Consider the following 26,027-nt stretch of genomic DNA (forward strand, 5'->3'; position numbering starts at 1 on the left):
CAGAGGCAGGCAGATCTCTTGAGTTCAAGGGCAGCCAGGGCCACACAGAGAAACCTTGTCTTGAAAAACAAAGAAAACAAAACAAACAAAGCATTAAAAAAAAAAAAAAAATCCCAATCACTACAAACCAGAAAGCACCCAATAAGAAGGTCTCCACACAGCTGCTGTAGCATGTCCTTAGTCCTGGGCCCAAAGGAATGTTTGTATTCCTTCCTGCATGTCAGGAGCAAGTGGACACTTAGTTCTGGGCCACGATCTTGAAACCAAGGGGCAGCATCCATGGAGCCGACTTCAAGCTGAGGTTCCTGCACAGGAGGCTGGAGCTACTACACCAAACATTTAGAGCCCCCTGAGGATAAGAGCTCCCTTCCAACCCCTTCCCCAGAGAAGTGTCCTCCAAGAGGAAAGCAGGAACCACAGAACTTTTTTTTTTTTTTTTGGTTTTGTAGACCAGGCTGGCCTCGAACTCACAGCCATTCACCTGCCTCTGCCTCCAAGTGCTGGGATTAAAGGCTTGCGCCACCATGCCCAGCTTCCACAGAACTTTTATAGACTTTGAGATAGTGTGCATACTAGGTTCAGAGGGTGGGACGTCCCTTTCCACAGGGCCTGAGTTTGTCCTTTGAGGCAAAAATAATTTACCTGTGTTCTGGTAGGTCGGCCTCTGGTGCGTGGTGGGTGTATGGCACATAAGACATAGCTACCTGAAGTACGCGTGCATTCTTGGCCACTGGCTCAGGGCTCAACCAGAATTGAATCTTAATGGTCTCAGAATTCTTTCTGTTCCTGTCCCAGAACCGCACAGACCAGCAATGCCAGTACCGGTGGCTGAGGGTTTTGAATCCAGACCTTGTTAAGGGACCATGGACCAAAGAGGAAGATCAGAAGGTAAATGTTGGCATACACAGTGGGCTTTCACCACTGCCAGTGAGTCTAAACATGCCAAAACCACACCCAATTTAATCCTAAGTGTCTTTAGAGGGAGGTGTGTGTGTGTGTGTGTATGTGTGTGTTTTGAGAGCTTTGTAGCCTGGCTGGTCTCTCTCATATTTGTGATGGGATATTTAAACTCACAGTGTTCCTCAGACCTCAGCCTTCTGAGGGCTGGGCTTATAGTGGCCACCTTTCCATGAATTTAACTGGTGACTATGCCTGCCACAACGATCATGGACAGGTGATGGGTGGTACCCACAAGGGGCTGGCTGCCATTGATGCTACGATAATATGGCAGATATGAAACCAATGGCAAGGCTCTCCAACACTGAGCTACACCTCCCCTCTAGAATTTTTTTTTTCCTCGTTTTTGAATCAGGTTCTCAGGTTGCCTGGGCTAACTCAAACTTGCTGTGTAACCAAAGCTGGACTTAAACTCCTGATTCTGCGCTCTTTGTCCCATGTGCTAGAATTACAGGTGTTTGCCACATTTGACATTTTAATGCCTTGTTTCTATAGTGCATAGTCCTGTGAGGTGGGCTATTTCCATGCTATAGGCGGGCAAACCAAGGCACAGAGCTATGGCCACCCTGTGCTGCTTTTCTCTAGCTCCTTTGTAGAGCTTTGGAACATCTCCCTGGTGTTAACCCGTAACCTGCCATTTCATGTTGGCAGGCACAGCGCCCAAGAAAAGCAGGGCATAAAGGGTACTCACTGGTCATTGTAGGTGCACACTAGTGTCCACATTGGGTGTGATTGCTGAAAGAAATTTAAATCACAGCAAACTGGGTGTGGTGAAGCACTTCTGTAATCCTGGCACTGGGGCGGGGGGTGGAGGCAGGAGGATCAGGAGTTTAAAAAGCCACCCTATTCTACACAGTGAGACCCTGTCTCAAATTGTTTTACCTACACAGAGATGAAATAGAATATTTCCACACGAAAATTCCTGCCTGTGGCTGTGTGCACATAAAAATATGTGTGTATCAAGAATTGAGAGGGGAGCCAGTCAGTGGTGGCACACACCTTTAATCCCAGCACTTGGGAGGCAGGGCCAAGGCGGATCGCTGTGAGTTTGACCCTGGCCTGGTCTACAGAGCAGTTCCAGGACAGCCAGGGGCTACTGGGGAAATCTTGTTTGGAAAAGCTAAAATAAAAAATTGGGGCAGGGTCTAGCTCAGGTGGCTGGGATTGTTATGGCTTGTGTCCTGAGCAAGAGAGGCTTGCTAAGCCATGATTGAAGACTGAAATGTAACTCTCTGTGTAACCATTACTTGAAGCTCCATGACCCTGATCTCCACAGAGGTGCTGAAATGATTTGTCACCATAGGTGTTTGGTGGGGCTGACTTCTCAGGCTTGTAGCTCTATAAAGATCCTTTGAGGTGAGACCCACCTGGGTATTGTGATGTTAAGTGAAGGTGATGGAGGGGCTGGTCTTCCTACTGATGCTTTCTTCAAGGTCATTGAGCTGGTGAAGAAGTACGGCACTAAACAGTGGACGCTGATTGCCAAGCACCTGAAGGGCCGCCTGGGCAAGCAGTGCCGTGAGCGCTGGCACAACCACCTCAACCCTGAGGTGAAAAAGTCCTGCTGGACCGAGGAGGAAGATCGCATAATCTGTGAGGCCCATAAAGTGCTGGGCAACCGCTGGGCTGAGATCGCCAAGATGCTGCCAGGGAGGTGAGTGAGCTGTCTTCTGGTAGGCAGGGGATGGGCAGGGTGCTGTTCCAGGAGGTGAGTGTCCCCGAGTACTGCGAATAGTCCTTTGCGCTTTAACGTTCAACCAACCTTGTCTCTGGGTCTCCCGGAGAACAGGTATCAGAAGGGAGAAAAGTGGCTGCCCCAGGAGCCACCAGAAGACAGATTGGACCTTGTTAAAAGGAATATGGTGAAGACGCTAGTTGCTGTCTCCGTTTCCCTTTTTCTACTAAATCAGACCCATCCTTTGTTTGTATTTGGAGACAGGGACTTGCTGTGTATCCCATATTGGTGTTGAACCCAGGCTGACTTCAAACTTGTGACCTGGCCTCCCAGTGCTGTGGATGTGGGTGGGTGGTGTGCACCACCATGTCTAGCCAGTCTCCATATTTATGAATGATGTTGTTGCTTTTAAGATTATTATACTTGTGGGTTCTTTTTATTTTATTTTTATGTGTATGAGTGTTTTGCCTGCTTGTATGTCTGTACCATGTGCATGCCTGGTGCCTGAGAAGGCCAAAAGAGGGCATTGGGTGCCCTAGGACTACAGTTAAGAGTAGTGAGTAGAGAGGGTGCTGGGAATCAAGTCCACATCCTCTGGAAGAGAATTTGTGTTTTTAGCTGCTGGACCATTGGTCTCCTTAGCTCCTGTGATGTTTTTCTTCTTGGGTTTCGGCCAAGGAAGATGTAGCTTCCTAGGACTCTCCAACCCTCAATGCTTCCCCAATGCCCATGACCTCCTATTGTTCTAGTTCCCTTTCTGTCGCTGTGATAAAACACTCACCTAGAGCAAGGTGGGGTGGGAAGGGTTCGTTTATTTGGCTTGTGCTTCCAGATCACAGTTAATCATTGAGGGAAGTAAAGCAAGACCTTGAAGCCAGAACCAAGGAAGAACACTGCTTGCCTGCTTGTTTCTAGCTCACTTGCACACTCATACTTAGCAAACAGAGACAGGGTCTTTACATAGCCGTAGCTGTTTTGGAACTCTCAGTGTCCTCTAGGCCGGCTTTGATCTCACAGAGTGCTGGGATTAAAGACAGGAACTACCAATGCCCTGATGACTATCAAGTTGTTAATTAAAATGAACTAAGATGCTGGGTAAGGTGGTGGTGGCGGCAGCGCACATTTTTTTCCTCGGCGCCTGGGAGGCAGAGGCAAGTGGATCGCTGAGTTCAAGGCTAGCTTGGTCTATATAGAGAGTTCCAAGACAGCCAGGGTTACATAGAGACCCTGTGTTGGGGGGTCGTGGGGAGCCGACTAGGATTTCTATTATATCCTATGGCTCTATTATTATTATTATTATTATTTTTTTTTTTGGTGTTTTTTTTTTCTTTTTTTTTTTTAAATTTTTATTTATTATGTATACAGTGCACGTCAGATCACATTATAGATGGTTGTGAGCCACCATGTAGTTGCCAAGAATTGAACTCAGGTCTTCTGAAAGAGCAGTCGGTGCTCTTAACCGCTGAGCCATCTCTCCAGCCCCTTTTATTGTTTTTCAAGACAGGCTCTCTCTGTGTATACTTGAGTGTCCTGAACTCGCTTTGTAGACCAGGCTGGCCTTGAACTCACAGCGATCCGCCTGCCTCTGCCTCCCAAGTGCTGGGATTAAAAACGTGTGCCGCCGGGCTTGGTGGCTCATGCCTTTAATCCCAGCACTCGGGAGGCAGAGGTAGGTGGATCGCTGTGAGTTCGAGGACAGCCTGGTCTACAAAGTGAGTCCAGGACAGCCAAGGCTACACAGAGAAACCCTGTCTCAAAAAACCAAAAAAAAAAAAAAAAGGCGTGCGCCACCAACACCCACCTGGCTCTACTCTTTAGTTAGGACAACTTATAGTATTATTGCCTCAACCATAAAGCCCCAGTACCACTACTGTCTATGCGTACATGTCTTTATCTGGCTTTTGTTCTTCCTAAGTGTTCCCCTTTCACAGATTTTTCTTTCTTGGCTGTCCTGGACTCGCTTTGTAGACCAGGCTGGCCTCGAACTCACAGAGATCCTCCTACCTCTGCCTCCCCAAGTGCACCACCAGGCCCTATGAGGATCTTTTTTAAATCTCAAAGACCATTTTTATTAGAGTTTGATTTGATGGAGCCTTTTAAGTTAGACATGAAATAGAAATAGCTTATCTAGAAAGGTAAAAGCCGACAGGTATGGTGGCACACACCTTTAATCCTAGGACTTGGGAGGCAGGAGCAGGTGGATCACTGAGTTAGAGACCAGCCAGGTCTACAGAGTGAGTTCCAAGGCAGGCAGGACTACACAGAGAAACCCTGTTCTGAAAAACTGAGGTGTGTGTGTGTCGGGGGCAGGGGGGTCCAGGAAGGGGGTAGGAAGAAGAGTTAAAACAGGGCTGGAGAGGTGGCTGAGTGAGTAGTTAAGAGCACTTGCTGCTCTTTGTGGAGGACCACGGTTCAGTTCCCAGCACCCACATGGTGCCTCACAGCCCTCTAACTCACTTCCACAGCATCTGACGTCCTCTCCTGGCCTCTGCACGCACTACATGTGTGCAGTCCACAGACAGGCACAGAGGCGGGGCACCCGTTCTTTTGCGTTCAAGACTGGTTCTCTATTGTTAAGTTGTTAGAATCCTCCTGTTTTGTTTACTTCCTTGTTTTAGTGGATGCATCCTTTCTTAGCATCCTGAGCTCAGTTTTATTTCGCATTTAATAGATGATCTGAGTAGATGTAAAGTTTGAAAATAATTTTTGTTTAGAATATTGGGACCATTTTGTGGTTTTTTTTTTTTTTTGTTGTTGTTGTTTTTGTTTTTTTCTTTTCAACTTTCTCCTGTTTTCTCTTTGATTTCATTTCCTGAGAAATTTCTTGGTTTTTTTTTTGGTTTTTGGTTTGGTTTTTTGGTTTCTCTGTGTAGCCCTGGCTGCCCTGAACTCCTACAGGCCAAGGTGGCCTTGAACTCGGAGTGATCCATCCACCGGTGTCTCTGCCTCCCCAAGTCCTAGGGTTACAGGCATGCACCACCACACCCGACTGTGGTTCAGTTTTTTTACTTTTCAATCCTTTGGAAATTATTTTGACTGAGAAGTTTTGTTTTCTAAATTCTCACTCCTTTTCTGGACCAAGTTCTTAATGTATGTTTGCAACTGCTTATTTCACTATTGATATTATGTAAAAAGATCAAAGGGCAAAACTCCTTCCCTGCACTGTGGGTTTGTCTAGTGCAGCCTGTTCTCAGTCTTTGGGTTGTGACCCCTTTGGAGGTCAAATGACCCTTTCATAGGGGTTGCCCAAGACTGTTGGAAAACACAGATATTTGCATTGCAATTCATAACAGCAAATTTACATTACTATGTAGCAAGCAAAATAATTTTATGGTTAGGAGGTCATCACAACATGTGGAACTGTATTAAAGGGTCGCAGCATCATTAGGAAGGTTAGAACCCAGTGCTTTTTCTCTTTGTTTTTCTCTTCCTAATTGCCTAAACTAGAGGTTCGCATTGGAGGAATACTGGTCTGCAGCTGCCCTTTGTAGCTTTGAACATGGTTTGGAACCATGCACACTGGCTGTGCTTATCTGCTGATGGCCTTTACTGTGGGTATCTGGCGCCTGCCAGCCCTTTGGGAGGATATTCCAAGAACTAATGAGATTTCTCTGGAGTTACTCATTTCCCTGAGGGGATAGATAAGGAGACTGTTGCCTGGGCTGACAGGGCCAGGTAGAAGAGGGCTTCAAATCTCAGTTCCAGGGTACAGATTTCCATGGAACCCCAGTTTCTGTCCTGTGTACTGTTTCTGTTCTTTGGCCATGGTTGCTGGGCTACTTCTTTCTAAGGAGGAAACCTCCCTCTTCCTGCCAGGAGGTGAGGGTCAGGAGCTTATCTGCTCTGCTTAACCTGTGGTTCCTCTGTGCTCCTCACTCGGTCTGGTTACTTGAGTCCTGGGGCTCCTGGAGTTCTGAGAGGAACCTTGGGGTGAACCAGTTCTTGCCTGTAGGGTCAGTTTGGTTGCAGCTTCATGTTCTGATTGCTTCTAACGTCTGATATGCTGCCACTTTCTCCCTGTTCTACTATACCTTTGCTTTCTTATGTTTTGCTTTGAGTCTTTGTTGGTGCAATGTGGTCCTAGGAGGAAGAGTAAAGAGGAGGCCAGGTGATAAGTGTCTCCTAAGCCCTAACTGCCTGTTTTAATAACTTAAACTCCAGTGTGTGATCTTTGAGGCCTCCCTCGATTCTTGGTTGGAGCTCAGAACCTTTTCCCTGTGTGGCGTGGTTTGCCTTGGACATGCCAGTAGCCTCGTCTCCGTCTGCAGTCAGTCACCTTGGTTGGCTTGGTGGCCCTGAGCCACTCTTCTGCCTTCTATTCCCACTGCTGCTGGGCTCTGCCAGCTCCTTCTATACCGCTTGGACTGGCCTTGCATGCCTGCTGCTGTGTCCTGTTGTGAGGCCCAGCAGCTTGCCGTCACTTCCCACTGCTCTTTCTTTAGAGAAGCTTTCTGGGTCCGCCCAGCTTCCATGCAGTCAGTCGTCCTGCTGTCAGTTCTGTATTTGCTTATTTCGTGGAGATAAGAGGAAATTTGCTAAACCATCAAAGGGCTGGAAACAGTGAGACTTCGTTGTAGAGCTGAGCCTTACAGATGTGGGGACACGCTGCAGCGGGGCAGGAGAAAGCCTCAAGCTGCAGCTGAGAGCTGCAAGTCAGAGGCCCCGCATCTCTCCCACAGGACGGACAATGCTGTGAAGAACCACTGGAACTCCACCATCAAAAGGAAGGTAGACACCGGAAGCTTCCCTAACGAGACCAGAGACTGCAAGCCTGTCTACCTGCTTTTGGAGCTGGAGGACAAGGACCGCCGCCACAGTGCCCAGCCTGTTGAGGGCCAGGTGAGGGCAGCCTTGCTCTGTCTCTGGGCTCTGTTCCAGCGTGGTTGGTTTGCTTTATTTCCTGGTTATCTGACCCTATCTCCTCAGTCCTTCGTCAGAGGTACTCACTCATTTCTGCCCTCGAGCCGAATGTGTTTCTAGGGCTTTCCTTGTAACGTAGCCCTAGTTTGCCTACAGGAGAGGAGAGCTGGCCTCATGGATGACACTGAGGACTGGCCTGGAGAGGAGCTCTCAGCCTCCTGTCCCTTGAGAAGAGAGAGAGAGAGAGAGAGAGAGAGAGAGAGAGAGAGAGAGAGAGAGAGAGAGTGAGAGTGTGTGTGTGTGTGTGTGTGTGTGTGATATAAAGCCCAAGCTGAAGTCACTAGATAGCTTGATCATGGTGACCCACACCCCCCCCCCCCCCCCCCCGTTTCAGTCTTTTGAGACAGGGTCTCCCTAAGTAGTTCTGGCTGTCCTGAACTTTGCTATGTAGGCCAGGCAGGACTCCAATTCAGAGAGACCTAACTGCCTCTGCCTCCCAAATGCTGGAATTAAAGGTGTGTGCCACTGTGTCCGGCCTTCAGAGGCCAGCTTGTAGGAGTTGATTCTCTCCTTTCTGCCATTGCAGTTTCAGCTCACTCTACCTGCTGAACCATCTCACCAGCCTGTTTCCAATTTTAAAATATTTACGTGCATGTGTGTACCATGTGCATGCAGAAGTCTGCAGAGATCAGTTGAGGGCACCAGAACCCCCGAGCTGAAGCTACAGGGGGTTGTGAGTCTCTATGTTGGTCCTGGGAACTGAACCTGAGTCCTACAAGAACAGTAAAGAGCTCATAATTGCTGAGTAATCTTGATACCTCCCTATTTGCCATTTAAAAAAAGATCAGATTTATTGTGTTATAAGATGTATTGGTATTCTCCCAGCACTCGGGAGGCAGAGGAAGGTGGATCACTGAGTTCGAGGCCAGCCTGGTCTACAAAGTGAGTCCAGGATAGCCAAGGCTACACAGAGAAACCCTGTCTCAAAAACAAAACAAAACCAAAAAAACCCACATGTATTGGCATTCAGCATATATACTGAATTATGATAAAAGGCACACTGGTACATTTATAGCCGCTTAACCGTACCATAACCAAGACTTCCGTATTACCATTTGCCCAGAATCTTTTGTGCTTTTTTGTTAGCCTTTATCTCCCTAATGTGTTTCCTATCTATAATTTCCACAGTTATAAACAATGAAACTGATATGTGCATGTGCTAAATCTCCATTCCAAAAGAACTATATTTTTCTCCTTTTTAAGAAATATGTTTTTTATGTTCATGTATATGTGTGTGGTGAGTATAGGCACATGTGTAGAGGTCAAAGGGTAACTTTTGGGTGTCAGTTCTCTTCTTCTGCCTTGGATTCTGGACATTGAACTCAGGTTGTCAGGCTTGTGCAGCGAGCACTGTCACCCTACAAGCCTACCTTGCTGCACGTCCTACCCACCCACCCACCCTTGGTTTTTTTGAGACGGGGCATTTTACCCCGGTTGAGCTTCCCCTGTAGTTCAGGATAGCCTTGAACTTCTGTCCTTCTGCATCCTCTCCAGAGTGCTGGAGTTGTATGCATGTGTACTACACATGCCCAGTTTATCTGGTGTATTAGGCAGGATCTCTAGAGGAACAGAGTTTATGGGATATGTGTGTGTTTGTGTGTGTATGTTGTATGTGTGTAATGTAATCTATATAAATCCCCATTATACATATACACGTTTATAAATTGGGGATTTATTAGAGTGACTATTGGCTGTGGTCCAGCTTGTCCAACAATGCCTGCCTAGTCATGTATGGTCCAAGAATTAATTAGTTGTTCAATCCACAAGACCGGATGTCCCAGCTGGTCTTCAGTATATGCTGCAGTCCCAAAGAAGGAAGGCTCTAATGGCAGAGAAGGAATGGACTTGCCAGCGAGAGTCAGAGTAAGCAGGCAAAGGGCAAAAGCTTCCTTCTTCCGTGTCCTTTATAGAGGCTGCCAGCAAAAAGTGATGCCCGGATTAAAGGTGGATCTTCCCACCACAAAAGATCAGGGCTAAAAGTGGTTTTTCCCACTTCAAAGACTTAATTAAGAAAAATCTCTCACAGATGTCCCAGCTGCTTGGGTTTCAAAAGTTAATTCCAGATGTAGTCAAGTTGACAACCAAAACCTGCCATTTCACTAGGGCTTCCTGCCGCTGAACTCTACCAACTGACTGACTTACAAGGCTAGCCCCCAGGCATTAATTTTTTTTTTTTTTAAAGATTTATTTCATTATTATGTATACAGTGCTCTGCTTGCATGTACACCTGCAGGCCAGAAGAAGGCATCAGATCACATTATTATAGATGGTTATGAGCCACCATGTGGTTGCTGGGACTTGAACTCAGGATCTCTGGAAGAGCAGTCAGTGCTCTTAACCTCTGAGCCATCTCTCCAGCCCCCAAGGCATTATATTTTAAACCCCGACTCCAGTGATTTGTTTTTTACACAAAAGTCAAGAAACTTATTCTTTAAAGTTCAGATTGGAAAACAAAGATGACAGTGTGAAGATTTCATAGCAAACAGCCCCCTGTGTTGTCCGCTTTTTTGTGAGCGGGGCTAGTTAATGGCATGTGTGTTTGTTTTGAACCCTTCATACTTTCTGCTGAGAGGAGACTTGCTTATTCCAGCATCCTGCTAGAGATGAGTTCTAGCTTCTGAGAATTTGGTCTCCTGATGATAACAAATGCAGCTCTGTAGCAGGGCTATGAAACTGAAATTGTAGAGAATGGTAGAAGAAAGTAAAAAGGTGTCTTCTCTAGTCCAACTCCCTGGAGGTCCCCTGGAAAAGAAGTCTGCTTCCACAGTTTCCTGCACTATCTAAGCAGTAGTATGCTTTCAACCTGAGGTTCTGACCTAAAGAAAAAGCATCCACCAGGGGAGCTGTGAGCCTAGGGTGGAGTGGTTCTGACCTAAAGAAAAAGCATCCACCCGGGGGAGCTGTGAGCCTAGGGTGGAGTGGTGCCGCCGAAGGTCCTGCTTTGCAGAAAGTCAGTCGATTGACGTGCTCCTTTCTTTGACACTGGAGTGTTGTCTGAAGCTCTGGCCTTCCCTTGGTGGGTCTGAGCCCCACATGGGCCCATAGCACAGGAGACCAACTCAGCCTTTGTCTCACCTGCCCCTCTCTGGTTCGCTTTTGCTTTCAATGTTTTATTACATTTATCTTGTGTAAGTGTGTGTTGGAGAAGAAGCATGCACACTGCTAGGTAGAGATGAAAGGACACCTCGCCAGAGTTCACTCCTACCATGTGGGTCCCAGGGATTGAACGCATCAGTTTTCTTTGTCGGTGTTAGGATAAAGCGTGTATTTTCAGACTCTATAATAAGCATCCAGAAGAGGTTTAGGAATAAAGGGAAAGTTCCAGAGCATGCTTGAAATTGGCCCACCCCCATCCTATTCCAAAGGGCCTTGTTCTTGTTAGATAAGCACCCTCCCACAGACCTGCAGCCCCAGGTCTCAGCTCAGTGTCCCATTTGCCAGACTTGCATTAACTTTCTGTATTACTTCTGTGTGTCCCTTTAGGATTTACTTTATCTAGGGCTGGGTGCCTGGGCTCAAGCCTTTAGTCCCAGTGCCCTGAAGGTAGAGGTTGGTTACATAGAGACTTCCAAGCCAACTGTGGCTACATAGAGATCCCGCCTCAAAAAAAAAGAGAGGGAAAAAAGAAAAACCAAATTACTACATTTTTTGTTTTATTTTATTTTATTTATTTATTTATTTATTTTGTTTTGTTTTTTGTTTTTCGAGACAGGGTCGGTCTCTCTGTGTAGCCTTGGCTGTCCTGGACTCGCTTTGTAGTTCAGGCTGACCTCAAACTCACAGCGATCTGCCTGCCTCTGCCTCCCGAGTGCTGGGATTAAAGGCGTGCGCCACCACGACTGGCTCGCTTTTTTTATTTTTTTATGTGCATTAGTGTGAAGGTGTCAGATTCCCTGGAACTGGAGTTATAGACAGTTGTTAGCTGCCATGTAGGTGCTGGGGATTGAACTCGGGTCCTTTGGAAGAACAGCCAGTGCTCTTAACCACTGAGCCATCTCTCCAGCCCTGAGTTACTACATTTTTATTCCCTGAATGAGTGCTTCATGCTTCAGCTTGTGTTTCTTATGATAAGGGCAATCACTTATGCTCATGGTATGTCTCCCCCCCCCCCCCCCCCTTCCTACCCCCCCACCCCCCACCCCTCAGTAGCCTCAACTGTCCTGGACTTACTTTGTAGATCAGGTTGGCCTTGAACTCACAGTGATCTGTCTGCCTCTGCCTCCCAAGTGCTGGGATTAAAAGCGTGTACCACCACTGCCCAGCTGGTGTGTCTATTTCTAATTCAGAGACGGCCACATTGATGATTCTGAACCTTGTGGTAATGATTTGTTTTTGTTAGCTTGCTTTTAAAGAAATTTGCAAAAAAGTGTGTGTGTGTGTGTGTGTGTGTGTGTACACAAGAGTGTTTTCTTCTACCGAATGCGTCTTATGTATCAAACTCAGGTTGCCAGCCTACACTGCTGTGGAATTTACTATGTAACTTCTGGTAATCTTGCTTCCAAGTCCTAGGATAATAGGCAAATGCTACCATGCCCAGCATGGATTCTGGAGCCCTGCCTCATCTATAGTCTGTTCCATTTTGTTATGGACATACCTGTATCAGTTATTTATCCATAAATCTCATTAGCCTCTGTCAATACGAATATTTTTTTCAAGTGCCCAGTATAGTTGGCATGTCCCTCAATTTCTGTTCATAGGAGTTTCCTTAGTATTTGATTTGGGTTATGTGTTTTTAGCTAGAAACTGCAGCACAGTTGATACTTCAACAAATACACAGCTTTCCCTTGCATCCGACAGGGAAGTCTTATGACCAGCTGGCCCCTGGCACCATCTGCTGTGAAGGAAGAGGAGAGCAGTGAGGAGGAGGCGGCGGCAGCTGCCACCTTTGCTAATGAGTGTGAGCCTGCCCCTGCTGATCTGGGAGAAGTGCACACCCCAGAGCCCCTGGAATCCATCAGGCGTGAATACCAGCAGGACTCCTCACCAGAAACCAGCCTGCCCTACAAATGGGTGGTGGAGGCGGCGAACCTCCTCATCCCTGCTGTAGGGTCCAGCCTCTCTGAAGCCCTAGACTTGATCGAGTCGGTATGTTGGTCTCAGCACTTCTCTTGTGAACTTCTCTATTTTTCCCCTCCCACTATCCTAGCATTTGTTGACTGATGGGGGTTGCACAGCTCTGAGCAGGCTGCGGAACACCAGTGAGGTCAGTGCACTCTTTGCCCTACAGCATGGAATGGGGTGAAAAGGTCTCACTAGAGAGGGGCCCCAGTAGTACCAGGAGTCATAGTTGCCTCTGGAGGAGCAAGTGGGTGGGGTGTGGCTGCACAACCCAGGGCTGTCTGTTGTAGGTTGTGCTCCCCCTGTGTGGCTTTGGGGAGACAAACACATACCTGTTTACCCCAGATGGAAACGATTGCACACAGGTCTAGCATGGCGAACTAATGAGTTCCCTGCAGATGCTTGTGGGGTTGTGGGTGACTTGAAGACCAGAGAGCTGAGCCAGTCTGAGTGGCAGACTCATTAGAGCAGTCTTCTCTGGAGCTTCCTGTCCAGCTTTCATGCAACCCTCAGGGCAGAGTCTCTTCTTCACCAGCAGTTATTTACAGCTTTGGAACCTTGGGGAGGAGCCTTGTGTGTGGCTCTTGTATCTATCCGTCTATAGGGGAATGTGTCATTTCTGAGAAAGAAGCTAAACAGTGACTTTTGCCAGAGAGCCTGGGGGTGGGGGCACCCCTTTTGATGTGACATCCAGCTTCAGGCTGTATCAGCTAGCAGTGGAGTCCTGATGTATGACTCAGACCTGACTGACTCTTCTTCCACGGTTTTCTTCTACTGGAAAAGGATCTACAAAACCCTATTCTATCCCCTTCACACCCTTCCCAGCATTCCTGCAGGATATGCTTCCTTACCACCAAGATGCCACCAGTTTCCTGGACCTCTGATCTCTGAGGTCAGCCTAGCTGCAAGCTAGTTTCCACCCTTAGAAATGAGCTGCCCCTGGCTCCAGCAAGTCCCCAGGACCGCACCTTGCAACTGGGTTCTGGGTCTACTCAGGGCCACATTTCCAGGATCAAAGTGGAACTTTCTGCTTCCAGAAGAAGCCTTTGGGTAAAGGTGGAGGACATGCGATTCTCTGTCATTCTTCAGAGCTTAGTGTGGGTTCCTTGGTGTGAAAGCAGGAAAGGGAGCGAGTGGGGTGCCTCAGCAGACAGGGGCACTTGCCACCAAGCCTGACCATCTGAGTTCAGTCCTCAGGACCTTTGTGGTAGGAGAGATCTAACTCCTTACACTCACACGCAAATAAATGTCATGAATTTAACAATGGCAAAGTCATGTTTTTCCAGCGGGTTGCTATGGGGATAGTAAAGCTGTTGGCAGGCAAGCGTCCTGCTCACACTTCAGTATAGTACATAGAACACTGAGGGAACAAATGCAAATAGTAATGACTGACACCAGGAATAAGGGACCGAGTCTGACACTGGTGTATTTTCCTGTAATCAATTATGTCCTACTGTATTAGGGCTTTAACCTCTCTTTCTGGCAGGACCCTGATGCTTGGTGTGACCTGAGTAAATTTGATCTTCCTGAAGAACCATCTGCAGAGGGCAGTATCAACAGCAGCCCAGTGCAGCTCCAGACATCGCAACACCAGGCACTGTCATCCCGCCAGGTCACCACACCAGGGCCCAGCATGACTGAGTATCGGCTTGATGGCCACACCATTTCAGACCTGAGCCGGAGCAGCCGGGGCGAGCTGATCCCCATTTCTCCTAGCACTGAGGTTGGGGGCTCAGGCATTGGCACACCACCCTCAGTGCTCAAGCGACAGAAGAAACGGCGTGTGGCCCTGTCCCCTGTCACAGAGAACAGTGCCAGCCTGTCCTTCCTGGACTCCTGTAACAGTCTTACACCGAAGAGCACACCTGTCAAGACCCTTCCCTTCTCTCCTTCCCAGGTGTGTGGGCCCCTCTGACCAGCTTGGCTTCCATACATAAACATCTGGTGCCCAGTGGGGTTCTGGCACAGGTGCACTAGATAATCAGTACTCACTCTCCCTGTGGTCAGAGCTAGGGGCCCAGTGGTGAGCAGAGCCAGGCCTAGCCCTGCCCTCATGGAGCTTTACTTAGGGTTATAAATCCAGATGAGTGATAAATGAGGGACTGGGAGTGGTGGCTGGCTGAAGGCATTAGTCACTTGTCCTGTTGCTGTAGCTTGTCACTTGATGGGAGCCACTGAAGAAAGGACAGCCTTTGTTGGCTTCAGTTCCAAAGTATGGTCCACCACAGCAAGACCTGAAAGCAGCTGGTCTACAGCCAGTCAGATGGCAGAATGAAATCTGGCATGGCTTCCCTTTTTTTCCTTGTTATCTGGTCTAAGACTGGTTATGGACTGGTGCTGCCCACATTAGGGTGGGCTATCCCATCTCACTTAACCTAACCTAGAAAGATTTCTTGCAGACATACCCAGAGGTTTGTTCCCATGGTGATTTAAGGGGCCGAGTACTTGTTGAAAGAAATCTTTGTTGGTGTCCTACAGGTCAGGCCAAGACCCCAACCTTACAGATAAGCAGTCATGGGGAAGAAGGGTGTCTAAGCGTCTGTTCCTCTGTCCCCCCAAATGCCTCAAGAGTTCTTACATGATCCTTTCATCACGTGTCCTGTCTCTTCCTTGGCAGTTTCTGAACTTCTGGAACAAACAGGATACCCTGGAACTGGAGAGCCCCTCACTGACATCCACTCCAGTGTGTAGCCAAAAGGTGGTGGTCACCACACCCTTGCACAGGGATAAGACGCCCCTGCACCAGAAGTATCCATCGTGAGTGTCGCACAGCCACCTGCCCACCCTGCACAATGGGGAGGTGCTCTGGTCCTGGGGAGTGGTCACCATGTCTCTTTGTCTTCGTCTAAAGAGCCTGGTTCTTGACCTTCTTTGCCCTTCACTTTTATTTTATTTATTTATTTTATTTGGTTTGGTTTGGTTTTTTGAGACAGGATTTCTCTATAATAGCCATGGCTGTCCTGGAACTCTCTTTGTAGATCAGGCTGGCCTTGAACTCACAGTAACCTGCCTGCCTCTGCCTCCAGAGTGCTGGGAATAAAGGCATGCGCCACCACACCTGTCCCCTCAGTTTTATTTTTGAATTTTTTATTCCTAGATCTCAGAAACTGTTCAAACTCCCACAAAACTTAATCTCTCCCCCTCCTTTGATAAGCATCAAGTATGGATCAGGTGTGTTTGAACCAGAAAGTGCCCCTGGGCTCTGAGTCAGGAGCCTAGAGTGCTGCAGTTGTGTCTGTCCTCAGCCTCCTGCGAGGAAGGGCTTTTACAGTGTGCCCACTTCCTCTTGTGTCATAATGGAATTCCAGGCCCATGAGGTTTGCTTCATTGCTGTTCATTGTTTTTGCTGCAGAGATATTGCAGTCTGTCCAAAGAAATGGTTCAGATATTTTGCCCAGCATAATGAGACGACTTTAGTGAAACAGTTTATGAGCCCATTGTGTAGCAGTCACTAAAACAATAGGTCTGAGGAGCACTTCCAACATTCAGATGAGATTCCTGGGCTCTACGTTAGGAGATGCTTCAGGGATGCTGAGCCACAACAGGCCTAGCCTGCCCCGCCACATCCGATTGGAGGCCTGTGATAACTGTACTGCGTGTATTTTTGTAGTTTACATTTTGTTCTATGGATTACAGCTGAGTTATTTAGAAGTGGGTCTTTTAGAAGATTTATTAAGAAGGGACAGAGCAGCAAAAAAAAAAAAAAAAAATTAAAAGCCAGGCGTGGTGGCGCACGCCTTTAATCCCAGCACTCGGGAGGCAGAGGCAGGCGGATCTCTGTGAGTTCGAAGCCAGCCTGGTCTACAAAGTAAGTCTAGGATGGCCAAGGCTACACAGAGAAACCCTGTCTCGAAAAACAAACAAAAAAAAAGAAGGGACAGAGCAAGATGGGAATGCCTTTAATCCTAGCGCCCAGGAAGAAGAGGCAGTTCGACCTTTATGAGGTTCCTGCCTACCAAGGCCGAATAGTGAGACCTCGTCTCAATAAAAGAAGGGATAGAGCTCATTCTGGTGCAGCTGATCAGAATGAGTGACCTCCCCAGGCCTGTGTGTCACACGCTGTTTCCTCTCATTTTTCTGAGTAGTCCTTGCCTGGTCCTGCTCAGTTTTCTTACCCTGTACATGGGATAGTGCCTTGCTGAGTGCTCCTAAGGACCTGCTGCCTTCCTCTGAGGCTGTCTCGGTGGCAGCCAGCCCTTCCTTCCAGCCCAGTGTTGGATGGACTCTGTCTCCCTGCGGCTTGCATATCCCTCCCTGTTTTGTAGCTAGGAGATAGATGACTCCAATAGCCAAGGTCTCCCTGGTGTCACATGTCCCCAACACCACTGTTCATCTGTCTTTTGTTGGCAAGAGGGTGTATCTGGTTCTTGCTCTTCCATTTTGACCAGAGGTGGAAGACTTTATCTTTAATTGCAGATTATTATCACAGATCCCAAGGTTCTTTGTGACCTTTACTAAAGCACTCTAGACAAGAATTATTTAGACTTAAATTTCTAAATTGGTGTTTTGATCTTTTTACTTCTGACTCCCAGATGCCAGTATCACAGATGTGATGTCACCATAGCCAGAACTTTAACCCCCTGTGTCATAAGAGGTTATCTGTGGCTTGGTAAAAAGGGTATGTCGCTAACAGATGTTGGTGTTCTCAGCTTATGGAGGAGTGAGACCTCAGTAAACCCAGCGCTGGTTTAAAGTGCCCCAAGTGGGGACTGTGATAGAGCCCAGTGATGAAGTATATGCTTAACTTTGTGGTAGAGGAAAGAACAAAGAGGAAAGTGCATGGAGTAGTAAGGGGCTGGAGAGATGGCTTGGTGGGTAAGAGCCCTGGCCGCTCTGTTTCCAGCACCTGCATATGTGGTGGCTCACAACCACTTGTAACTCCAGTTGCAAGCAAAAGAGCTGACACCTTCCTGAGTCATTCATGCCCTACACTCCTGTGGTGCGCACACTTATATGCAGATGCACATACACAAAATTTAAAAAATTTTTAAAGGAAAAAAATGTAGGTAATTCCTGGAAAATTATATTAAATGCATTCAGATTGCTTACCCTGTGGTTGAGTAAACTCTGGCGAAAAACCTGTTTTCTGGAAGACTGTATCTCCTTAATTTATACTGTACAAGAAGTGAGAAGCACAATGCTATGGGTGTGAGCTGTGCCATATTTGTAACTTTAGGACAGGCTGTCTACACATCACCAATCAACATGTGGCCCTTGGTGGTAATAGACACTGGTCCCAGAAGGAGAAAGTTGCCGGGGCCCAAGGAGTGGTGCACTGGTGAGGGGTTCCACTAAAGCCAGAGGTCAGGAACAGCCCCTCAGAAACATAGGTGTCAAGAACTTAAGGAATAAAAAGCATACCCCTGTAAAGAGCAGGATGGCCCCTGAGCTGGGAGGGGCTAGGGTGAGCACATGGGGGCATGCAGATGTATTCTTTCCACATTTCTGCCTTTTCTGTGATCACAGGAGTTGGGGAGTTTCTGGCTTCCTGGTCTTGTATCACTTGTATCTAGTTTCACATACTTCTGTAGAGAGGACACATGGGGTGTGGTCTTCCCAGGCCTGAAATATGACTGCAGGCCTGCCTTGTCTCTGGGATGTCCCAAGGTATCCTTTGATGGGGCACCAGTCTCCATCATTGTCATGGTCTCCTCCCTCCTCTTTCCTGTCCTTCCTTTATTTGAGGATAGCCCTTCCTCTGGGCCCCTGACCTAGACTTGTGCAGGAAGGCAGGCAGGCACCATTGGACCAGTGTGGTAGGAAAGAGAGTGGGGGTAGGTTGAGGGCGGGCGCTGGTCATGACCAGGCAAGTGGGAGTCTGCTCTGTCTTTGCTGAGCCTCCTCCTCTGGCCCGTAGCAGGTTTGTAACCCCAGATCAGAAGTACTCCATGGACAACACTCCCCACACGCCAACCCCATTCAAGAACGCCCTGGAGAAGTACGGACCACTGAAGCCCCTGGTATGTGGCAGCATGGCTGTGGGTCTGCGGGGTGGAGTTGAGGAGCCCCTTTCTTCTCTATATTCTTCTAGCAAGGCACAGTTTCTACTTGGCACCTCATCTACACTTCTTGAGTCCCTTCATGTTCTAGGCAGGCAGGCAGACACTGGCTGGTAGTAGAGGTAGTGTCATCTTGTTGAAACTGTAGGACAGGGGACATCAGTATTGAAACGTTGCTACCTGAGTGACTAAGGACTTAAAAGGGCCAAGACACGCATGGTGGTGGCACATACCTCTAATACCGGTACTTGGCAGGTGGAGGAAGCAGGCAGATCTAAAGTTGAAGGTCATCTAATGCTGCCCAGCAAGTTTGAGGCTAGCCTGAGCAAAAGAAAAAAAAAAGGCTGGAAGCCAAGTGTGGTGGCCCATGGCCCGTGCCTATAATCTAGCCCTCAAGATGGCTGAGGCAAGGAGGTGGTAAGCCAGTCTGCACGAGATAGGGAGGAGGGAAGGAATGGCTCAACAGAGGGACTCTAGTGGGGTTACTAAAGTGGGGTTTCCAGACACAGAGACCCCACGTGTGGCAGAGTACTAGTTGGTACTGCCCTTTATTTACTGTTGGCGTGGCAGCAGTAGCTCAGGCCCTCCTTGTGTGACCTCTGAAGTGCCACTGTGCCCTTTCACTGAGCGGAGAGGAGAGGCTGCTTGGAGCTCCTGGGCCTGAGCAATGGAAATGCACTCCTAGGGTCCCAGTTAGTGTGGGACAAGGGCTGAAGGAGCTGGGATTTCAGTATGGTTCTTAGGATAACTTTGTCTATGAAGCCTGGTGCCTTAGGTGTCTGTTGCTTTGGTAAAACACTGGCCAAAAGTAACTTAAGGACAATGGGGTTTGTTTTGGCTTGTAGTTTTAGGTTTGTCCCTGAGGGAACTCCAGGAACCTGGAGGCAGGAACTGATGCAGAGGTCAGGGAGGATTGCTGGATACCTGCTTGCCCACTTGCTTTCTTATATACTCCAGGACCATCTGCCCACAGGAGGCACAGGCCACAGTGGGCCCTCCCACATCAGTCATTAGTCAAGAAAATGTTCCCACAGATTTGCCTGTAGTCCAGTCTGACTGGGAACATTTTCTCAGTTGAGATTCCCTCCTCTGAGATGGCTCTAGTTTGTGTCAAGTTAATGGAAAACTAGCCAGCACACCCAGACTGTCTCAACTTGCCCGGGCTAATTCCTGCTGCCTTGGCCTCACAAATACTGAGGTTATAGACAGGGGTAGTCTGAAATTCCCCGGTTCAAGTGATGCTTCTGCCTTGACCCTTGAGTCTCTGGGACTTTGGGGAAGGCTGGGCTCAAGAATCTGAATTCTAATAACTGCTGTGGCTCTTGGTATAAGCCTGAGTTCTCCTTACTCTATGGACATGATATTGCTGCACAGGGTTATGTGGGGGTGGACAAGTAGGCCTTCAGGGTCAAGGTCTTTGTCCACTTGTCCAAAGCGGGACAGTTAGTGGTTTTGAACAATGCCTGTAAGGTCAGTGCCCTGGCAGAGGCTCCCTTCTTTGCCTGCCTAGTACTGTTTAACTCTCAGACCTACATAGCCTGAGTGGGCCTCATGTAGATCACCCTCGCCTCTGTCCACAGCCCCAGACTCCACACCTGGAAGAGGACTTGAAGGAAGTGCTACGTTCTGAAGCTGGCATCGAGCTCATCATTGAGGATGATGTGAGGCCTGAGAAGCAGAAAAAAAAGTCCGGGGTGAGTGGCTATGGGCTTGAGACCCTCACCTCTGCCTGGGCAGTTTGCAGAGACCGGCCTGAGGGCAGAAGGACCCATGAAGTATCTCGTGTGTGCCTTCCAGAGGGTCTTGGCTTCTTACCTGGCTCCACCTGTGCTTTGAACGATGCACTCATTCATCCAGCATTGTAAACGGGCCGTTCTGAAGTAAGCTTGGTAGTGGGTGCAGTAGTGGTCACGAGAGACTTCCGTAGAGCTTGGTGGATGGAGATGGGCATGCAGCACGCACCTCATGGCCAACAGAGTTCATGTGAGAATGAAGGGGACAGATTCTGATGGTTCCTTTCAGATGGTAGTCATGAGGCAGGGGCAGGCGGATCGCTGTGAGTTTGAGGCCAGCCTGGTCTACAAAGCGAGGCCAGGACAGCCAAGGCTACACAGAGAAACCTTGTCTTGAAAAAGCAAAACCAAAACAAAGATCAGATGGTAGTCACAGTGAGCTCATAGGAGTGTCACATACCACAGCCATGAAAGTAGCACGGGGGTTTCATCAGGTAAGGTGTGATTCACGGGGACACTGGGTGAGATACCAGACTTGGGCTCAGCTTCCGTCCCATTTCACTGTCTATAGCCCTTCTAGCCACATGTGGCGCTACAATCCTTTCCTTGTCTTTCTGTGTGTGTTTGTTTTTTCCCTCGACTGCTCTCTAGGGACAGTTGATAGTCCTAGACAGTGAGGCTGGGAAGGACCCAGTGTCTGGCAGGGTATAAAGGCCACCTGGGTCAGAGTCAAGTGTGGCCAAGGGCTCCTGGTTTTCCTGTGTCCTTAGATTAGAACAAGAGCTGCTAGCTAGGCCTTGAAGGTTCCACTCTTGAAAGTCCTGATTCTGTGCCCATGAGAACCTGACTGCCAGCGCTAACCATCCATTTCTTTCTCCTTCACCGTCAGCGGCGAAGCCCTGTCAAGAAAGTCCGAAAGTCTCTGGCTCTTGACATTGTGGATGAAGATGGGAAGCTGATGTCGTCTTCACTGCCTAAAACTCTGTCCTTGGTAAGGGAATGACAGTGACCGGCTAGTCCTGGAAAGGGCCGTTTCTTGAGGTGGAATACGGTTCTGGTTCTCCAGCTGAGCTCAGCGTTGGGAAGATTGGCAGGAGGTGGCAGGTCTGCACACTTAGCCTGAGCTTCACTGGGCAGTTCTGATGTCTCTCTTAGGTCTTATTTGGCAGGAGTTACATTGCTACAGCACTGTGGGTCCCCAGTACTACCCTTCTCACTGAGTGTCCACCATGTGTGTCCCCAGCCAGCTGGTTGAGGCATATAACCCTGAACGCCACTCTGGCCTGCGAGCCAGCCTTGCTTTTCTGGCCATAGAGGTCTTTAAGAACCCAGATGCTGTGCCTCTGGTCCCTTGCGGCTGATGGAAGGTGACCTAGCTTGACCTGGTGTATAAACTGATGACATGGCCATTTTGTGGTTAAGGGGAAGGATTTTGGGGGGTGGTAGTAGTGGTTTTTGTTTGTTGTTGTTGTTTTTATAGATATGAGAGCGAGCCCTCAGGCATCTGGAATCCAGAGCAGAGAGAGAAAGTAGACTGAGCGTGGACAGCAGACTAGACACGGCCAGGATGTCTAGATATTTGAGACAGATGTGAGAGAGGAGAGAGTAGAGAAAGCACTGAGAGTAGCATGGTTATAAGGAGAGTGGGTAGCTGGAGGGAGATGAGAAGAGCTGACAGGTGGCTGAGATACTGAGGGCCTGGAGGCCGTCATGAGCTATGATGTACAGATAGACTGTGGCGCCTATCGGTCCCTTCTGCCAGAGGGAAGGGGAAAGGCTCCTTTTAGTAGAGGGGAACCAGCTTCACAAGTTCCTAAGGAATGCCAGCCATTATCTGACTGCCAGAAATCCTTTTATAGTCTAGGCTGAGGTTGACATTATTGGACTTTGGGGAACTGGAGTTTCTTTTGGACCTGACACCAGCAGAGGCAGTGAAGAGGGGATGAGGGCATGGCTTACTAAACAGATCTAACAGGTAGGGCTGTTGTCCTCCTAGAAAAGTTTTTGTCCAGGGAACCCTGCCAGACAGGGGACTTGCTCCCTTCTTTCAGACCTTTGGCTGCCTCTACTTGAGGTACTACTTTTTGGTTTGGTTTGGGCTTCTCTGTGCAGCTTTGGCTGTCCTGGGCTTTGACTGTCTCTGTCTCCCAGAGTGTTGGGATTACAAGTGTGCACTGCTGCCCCTGTCTGGTTTTTTGTTTTTGTTTTGTTTTAAGTAGTACTGGGGGTTGATCCTAGGGCCTCACCAACTCTGGACGTGAGCTCTGCAGTGGAGATGAGTCTGGGAAATAATTAGCCTGTGCTGAGGGACACAGAGCAGGGAGTGCGTTATGGGCCTGTGGCACATCCCAGTTGTACTTCCCCGTGTTTCTGGACCAGGACCAGGAGCTGGTGCTGCTAGGCCCTGAAATGAGCAGTTCCCAGATACCCCTTTAATCCTTTAAGTAAAAAAAGATTAAGGGAGCTCCTCTAAACTACGAATCTGAAAGGGAACTGACGCTTAGAGCCGTACCTTGCTCCAGATCTCAGCAGCCGGGCTGGTGCCAGGATACCAGGTTGTGTTGTTTTTGCTTTGTTTTCTTCTTGTAGAGATCTTGTGGCAAAGTGGTGACTAACTTGCTTTTGCTTTCAGCCATCCAGCGTCCCATCCAGCTCCTCCAGCTTTGTCCTGCCAGGTATCAAAGAGGATAATAGCCTGCTCAACCAGGGTTTCCTACAGGCCAAACCAGAGAAGGTGGTGGCCACCCAGAAGCCTCGGAGCCACATTCCAGCCCCTGCCCCTGTGAGTGTTTGCTGTAACAGGTCCTACTGCCCTTTCACCCCAGGGCCTGACTGTTGTTGTGTTGAATTCCTTTGGCCATTGACTTAACTTTTATGGTCTTAGCCCAAATGCTGCCTACTTCCTATGGGAAGCCATTCCTGTCCTCACCTGGAAAGATGCCCCCAGCCCCATTTCCTTCCTGAGGCCTGGTCATTGTGTGTGCTAGCTCTGTTCTAAGGGCAGCTATCCTGGGCCGTTGTCTCCTACTGTCCTGTCTGCTAAAGCCCACAGATAAGTTCACCAAGTCCACCAAAGAAAATGGAGGGAGCACAAGCTGGCTTCCAGTATCTTAGAGGGAAGGTCCTAGAAGTGTCCCCACCCTTGCTAGCCAGGACCATCAAGGCTTGTACAGAGCTAACCTTCTCACCTCGTCTCAGATGTCCAGCGCCTGGAAGATGGTGGCCTGTGGGGGCACCAAAGACCAGCTCTTCATGCAAGAGAAAGCCCGGCAGCTCCTGGGGCGCCTGAAGCCCAGCCACACGTCTCGGACCCTCATTCTGTCCTGAAGGCCTTGGAGGGCACAAGCCTGCTCTCGTGTTTACAGGGACTGGGGGGGGGGGGGCGGGAGGAGGTGTGCATTAAAGTCATATTCAAATGACCACCTTCAGGAAGCGTTCTGCTGCCAGCCACTCAGACCACTCAGGCAGCAGAGATGTAACACACACTATGTCCTGTCCCCAGGTCTAGCTTTGGGAAGCTCCTGGTGCTAACAGAGCAAAGCCCCACTCCTGGGCCTGCCTGTCTTTTCCCCAGTGCCACAAGGATCCCTGTTAGGGGCTCTCTCATCAGGCCTGGCCTCATCTCAGGCCCCTGGAGGGCATGGCTAGGGGTGCTCCTTTTCTCATCCCCTGTTGGTACATTGTCTCACAATAAAATACTATTTTCCCTATGCAGCCCTGCCTCTTCCCTCTGGGTTTTGCTTGAAGTGCCTTGGTGGCTTTCTTCTAATATGTAGGCATGTGGGCTTCTGTTGTCAAGGGTACACATTTGCACAGTGGGTGTCTATTTCTCCATAGCTCCCAAGAATTCTGGGTAGGGTGGACACTGGGGGTGGATGGATAGAGATGGGTGTTTGAGAGCCTGTTGGAATGGCTATACTTACTATTCTTGGCACAGGCCATGGATGGCATTCATGGCCTCCAAGGAGCAGCTGCCTCTGCTGAAGCAGCCTTTAGGTTAGACCATTGGTAAATGAGAGGGCTGGCAGAGCCTTCCAACTCTGGTGGCCAGTGTACAGAAGGCTGCCCAGCCCGAGGGCTTTATCCTAAGGTTGGGAGCAGTTGCCCGGCTGTTCCCTTTCCTTTGTTAGGTTCAGTGGGTAGAGCGTGGGCCATAGCTGGTGGTCAGTCACAAGCCTGAGACAGATGCTGAGCCCATTGTCTAGACCAGGAACTATTTGTGGCGGCTTGCATGGGTGTCCTTGGCTTGGAGGTTGGGTGAACCTCTGGGAGACCTGTACTTAGCCCTGGTCACAGGTGACTTGAGACAGATCCTCTCCAAGGGCAAAGAGATAACTTCTGAAGACATGACTGAGCTAGCGCATACAGAGCCTGATTCTGTCGCTGAGCTGCTTCTGCCTCACCCCTGTGCCTTGTTAGTGCTCTTACTTCTGTGACCAAGAAGCAACTTAGGGGAGGGATGGAACTACACTGGCTTGGGGACTGCTAGAGAAGGCATGGTGGCTGGAGTGAGGCTTCAGGAAGTGGATGGTGAAGGCTGCTTGCTTTTCATGCAATCTGGGCTCACCTGTGTTTAGGGTGGGTCTTCCCTTTTAAGCCTCTGGAATTTCCTCACAGACACACCCAAATGTGTGTCTTCTAAATGTCAACTAAGTTGACAATGAAGGCTAGCCATCACAGTGTCTGCCTCTCCCCGCCTTTTTTCTTTTTTTTTCTGCCATAAAAGGCTGCTTCCTTGGGGAAGAGGCTTGAACTGCCTTGTTTATATGGTGCTAGAACTTCATTGCCTGCTGGAGATAAGTTTCTTGGATCTAGGGCCGGACATGGTGGTGCACACCTTTAATCCCAGCACTCGGGAGGCAGAGGCAGGCCGATCGCTGTGAGTTTGAGGCCAGCCTGGTCTACAAGGTGAGTCCAGGACGGCCAAGGCTACACAGAGAAACCCTGTCTCGAAAAACCAAAAAAAAAAAAAAAAAAAAAAGATTTTTGGATCTAAAGACTTTAGGGAGGACCCCAGGCCCCTGGAAGCCTCCAGCTATGCTGATGAGCTGACCTAGGAGACCCCAGACTCCATCCAGTGTCCTTTCCTGACTCTGGTCTTGTTCTCAGGAACTATCCAGAGGAAGAGGCCACTGGGGATGGGAGGACCTAATACTAGGGATCCAGCTGTAGGTGAGTTTGGAGGAACCTCCGAGCAGTGGTGAGTTCTTGCAGCCTTAATCTGTTGATTCATCCAGAGTTGGTGTGTCCTAGGCAAACGTGATGCGCTCCATGCTGGAAACAGGGTGTGGATAGAGGAATAGGAACGGGCTAGGTCTGTCTGAAAGTTGGGCAGGGTTGAGCCAACAAGATACAAATGGTGGCCTGTAAATAACAGCCCCAAGCCTGGCTGGGTGGGTGGAGGAGCAACTCTGGGGAAACAACTGAAGAGGGAAGGGTGGTGTGGTGTGTTTTCGAGTTATGCTGAAAAAAAGCAAGCAGGCCTTTAATCCCAGCACTCAGGAGGCTGGGGCAGGCCGATCTCTGAGTTTGAGACCAGTCTGGTCTACAGACTGAGTTCCAGGATATCCATGGCCACACAGAAACCCTGTCTCAACCACCCCCAACCCCCAAGCGAAACCAAACAAGACAGATTTCCTCCTAAATAGAGAGTAGTGGGACACCTGTGGTCCCAGCAGATGCAAG

General features: G+C 48.9%; 1 protein-coding gene across 2 annotated transcripts in view; it reads left to right on the forward strand.

The window, feature by feature from the left end:
* The window catches only part of Mybl2 (MYB proto-oncogene like 2), a 29,464-nt gene extending 5,755 nt beyond the window's left edge, over window positions 1-23,709 (forward strand). Inside the window, exons 4-14 of one of the 2 annotated variants that reach the window (XM_051144952.1) lie at window positions 796-888; window positions 2,391-2,611; window positions 7,312-7,471; window positions 12,350-12,637; window positions 14,097-14,507; window positions 15,228-15,367; window positions 18,468-18,570; window positions 20,190-20,303; window positions 21,232-21,333; window positions 22,975-23,124; window positions 23,541-23,709. In XM_051144952.1, coding sequence (XP_051000909.1) covers window positions 796-888; window positions 2,391-2,611; window positions 7,312-7,471; window positions 12,350-12,637; window positions 14,097-14,507; window positions 15,228-15,367; window positions 18,468-18,570; window positions 20,190-20,303; window positions 21,232-21,333; window positions 22,975-23,124; window positions 23,541-23,669 — 1,911 coding nt within the window. In that variant the 3' untranslated portion in view covers window positions 23,670-23,709. The remainder of the gene's footprint in view (window positions 1-795; window positions 889-2,390; window positions 2,612-7,311; window positions 7,472-12,349; window positions 12,638-14,096; window positions 14,508-15,227; window positions 15,368-18,467; window positions 18,571-20,189; window positions 20,304-21,231; window positions 21,334-22,974; window positions 23,125-23,540) is intronic. The other variant, XM_051144954.1, reaches the window with a different exon arrangement.
* Window positions 23,710-26,027: the final 2,318 nt, after the last annotated feature.

The sequence above is a fragment of the Acomys russatus genome, chromosome 4 (assembly GCF_903995435.1).
Source record: "Acomys russatus chromosome 4, mAcoRus1.1, whole genome shotgun sequence".
NCBI lineage: Eukaryota > Metazoa > Chordata > Mammalia > Rodentia > Muridae > Acomys > Acomys russatus.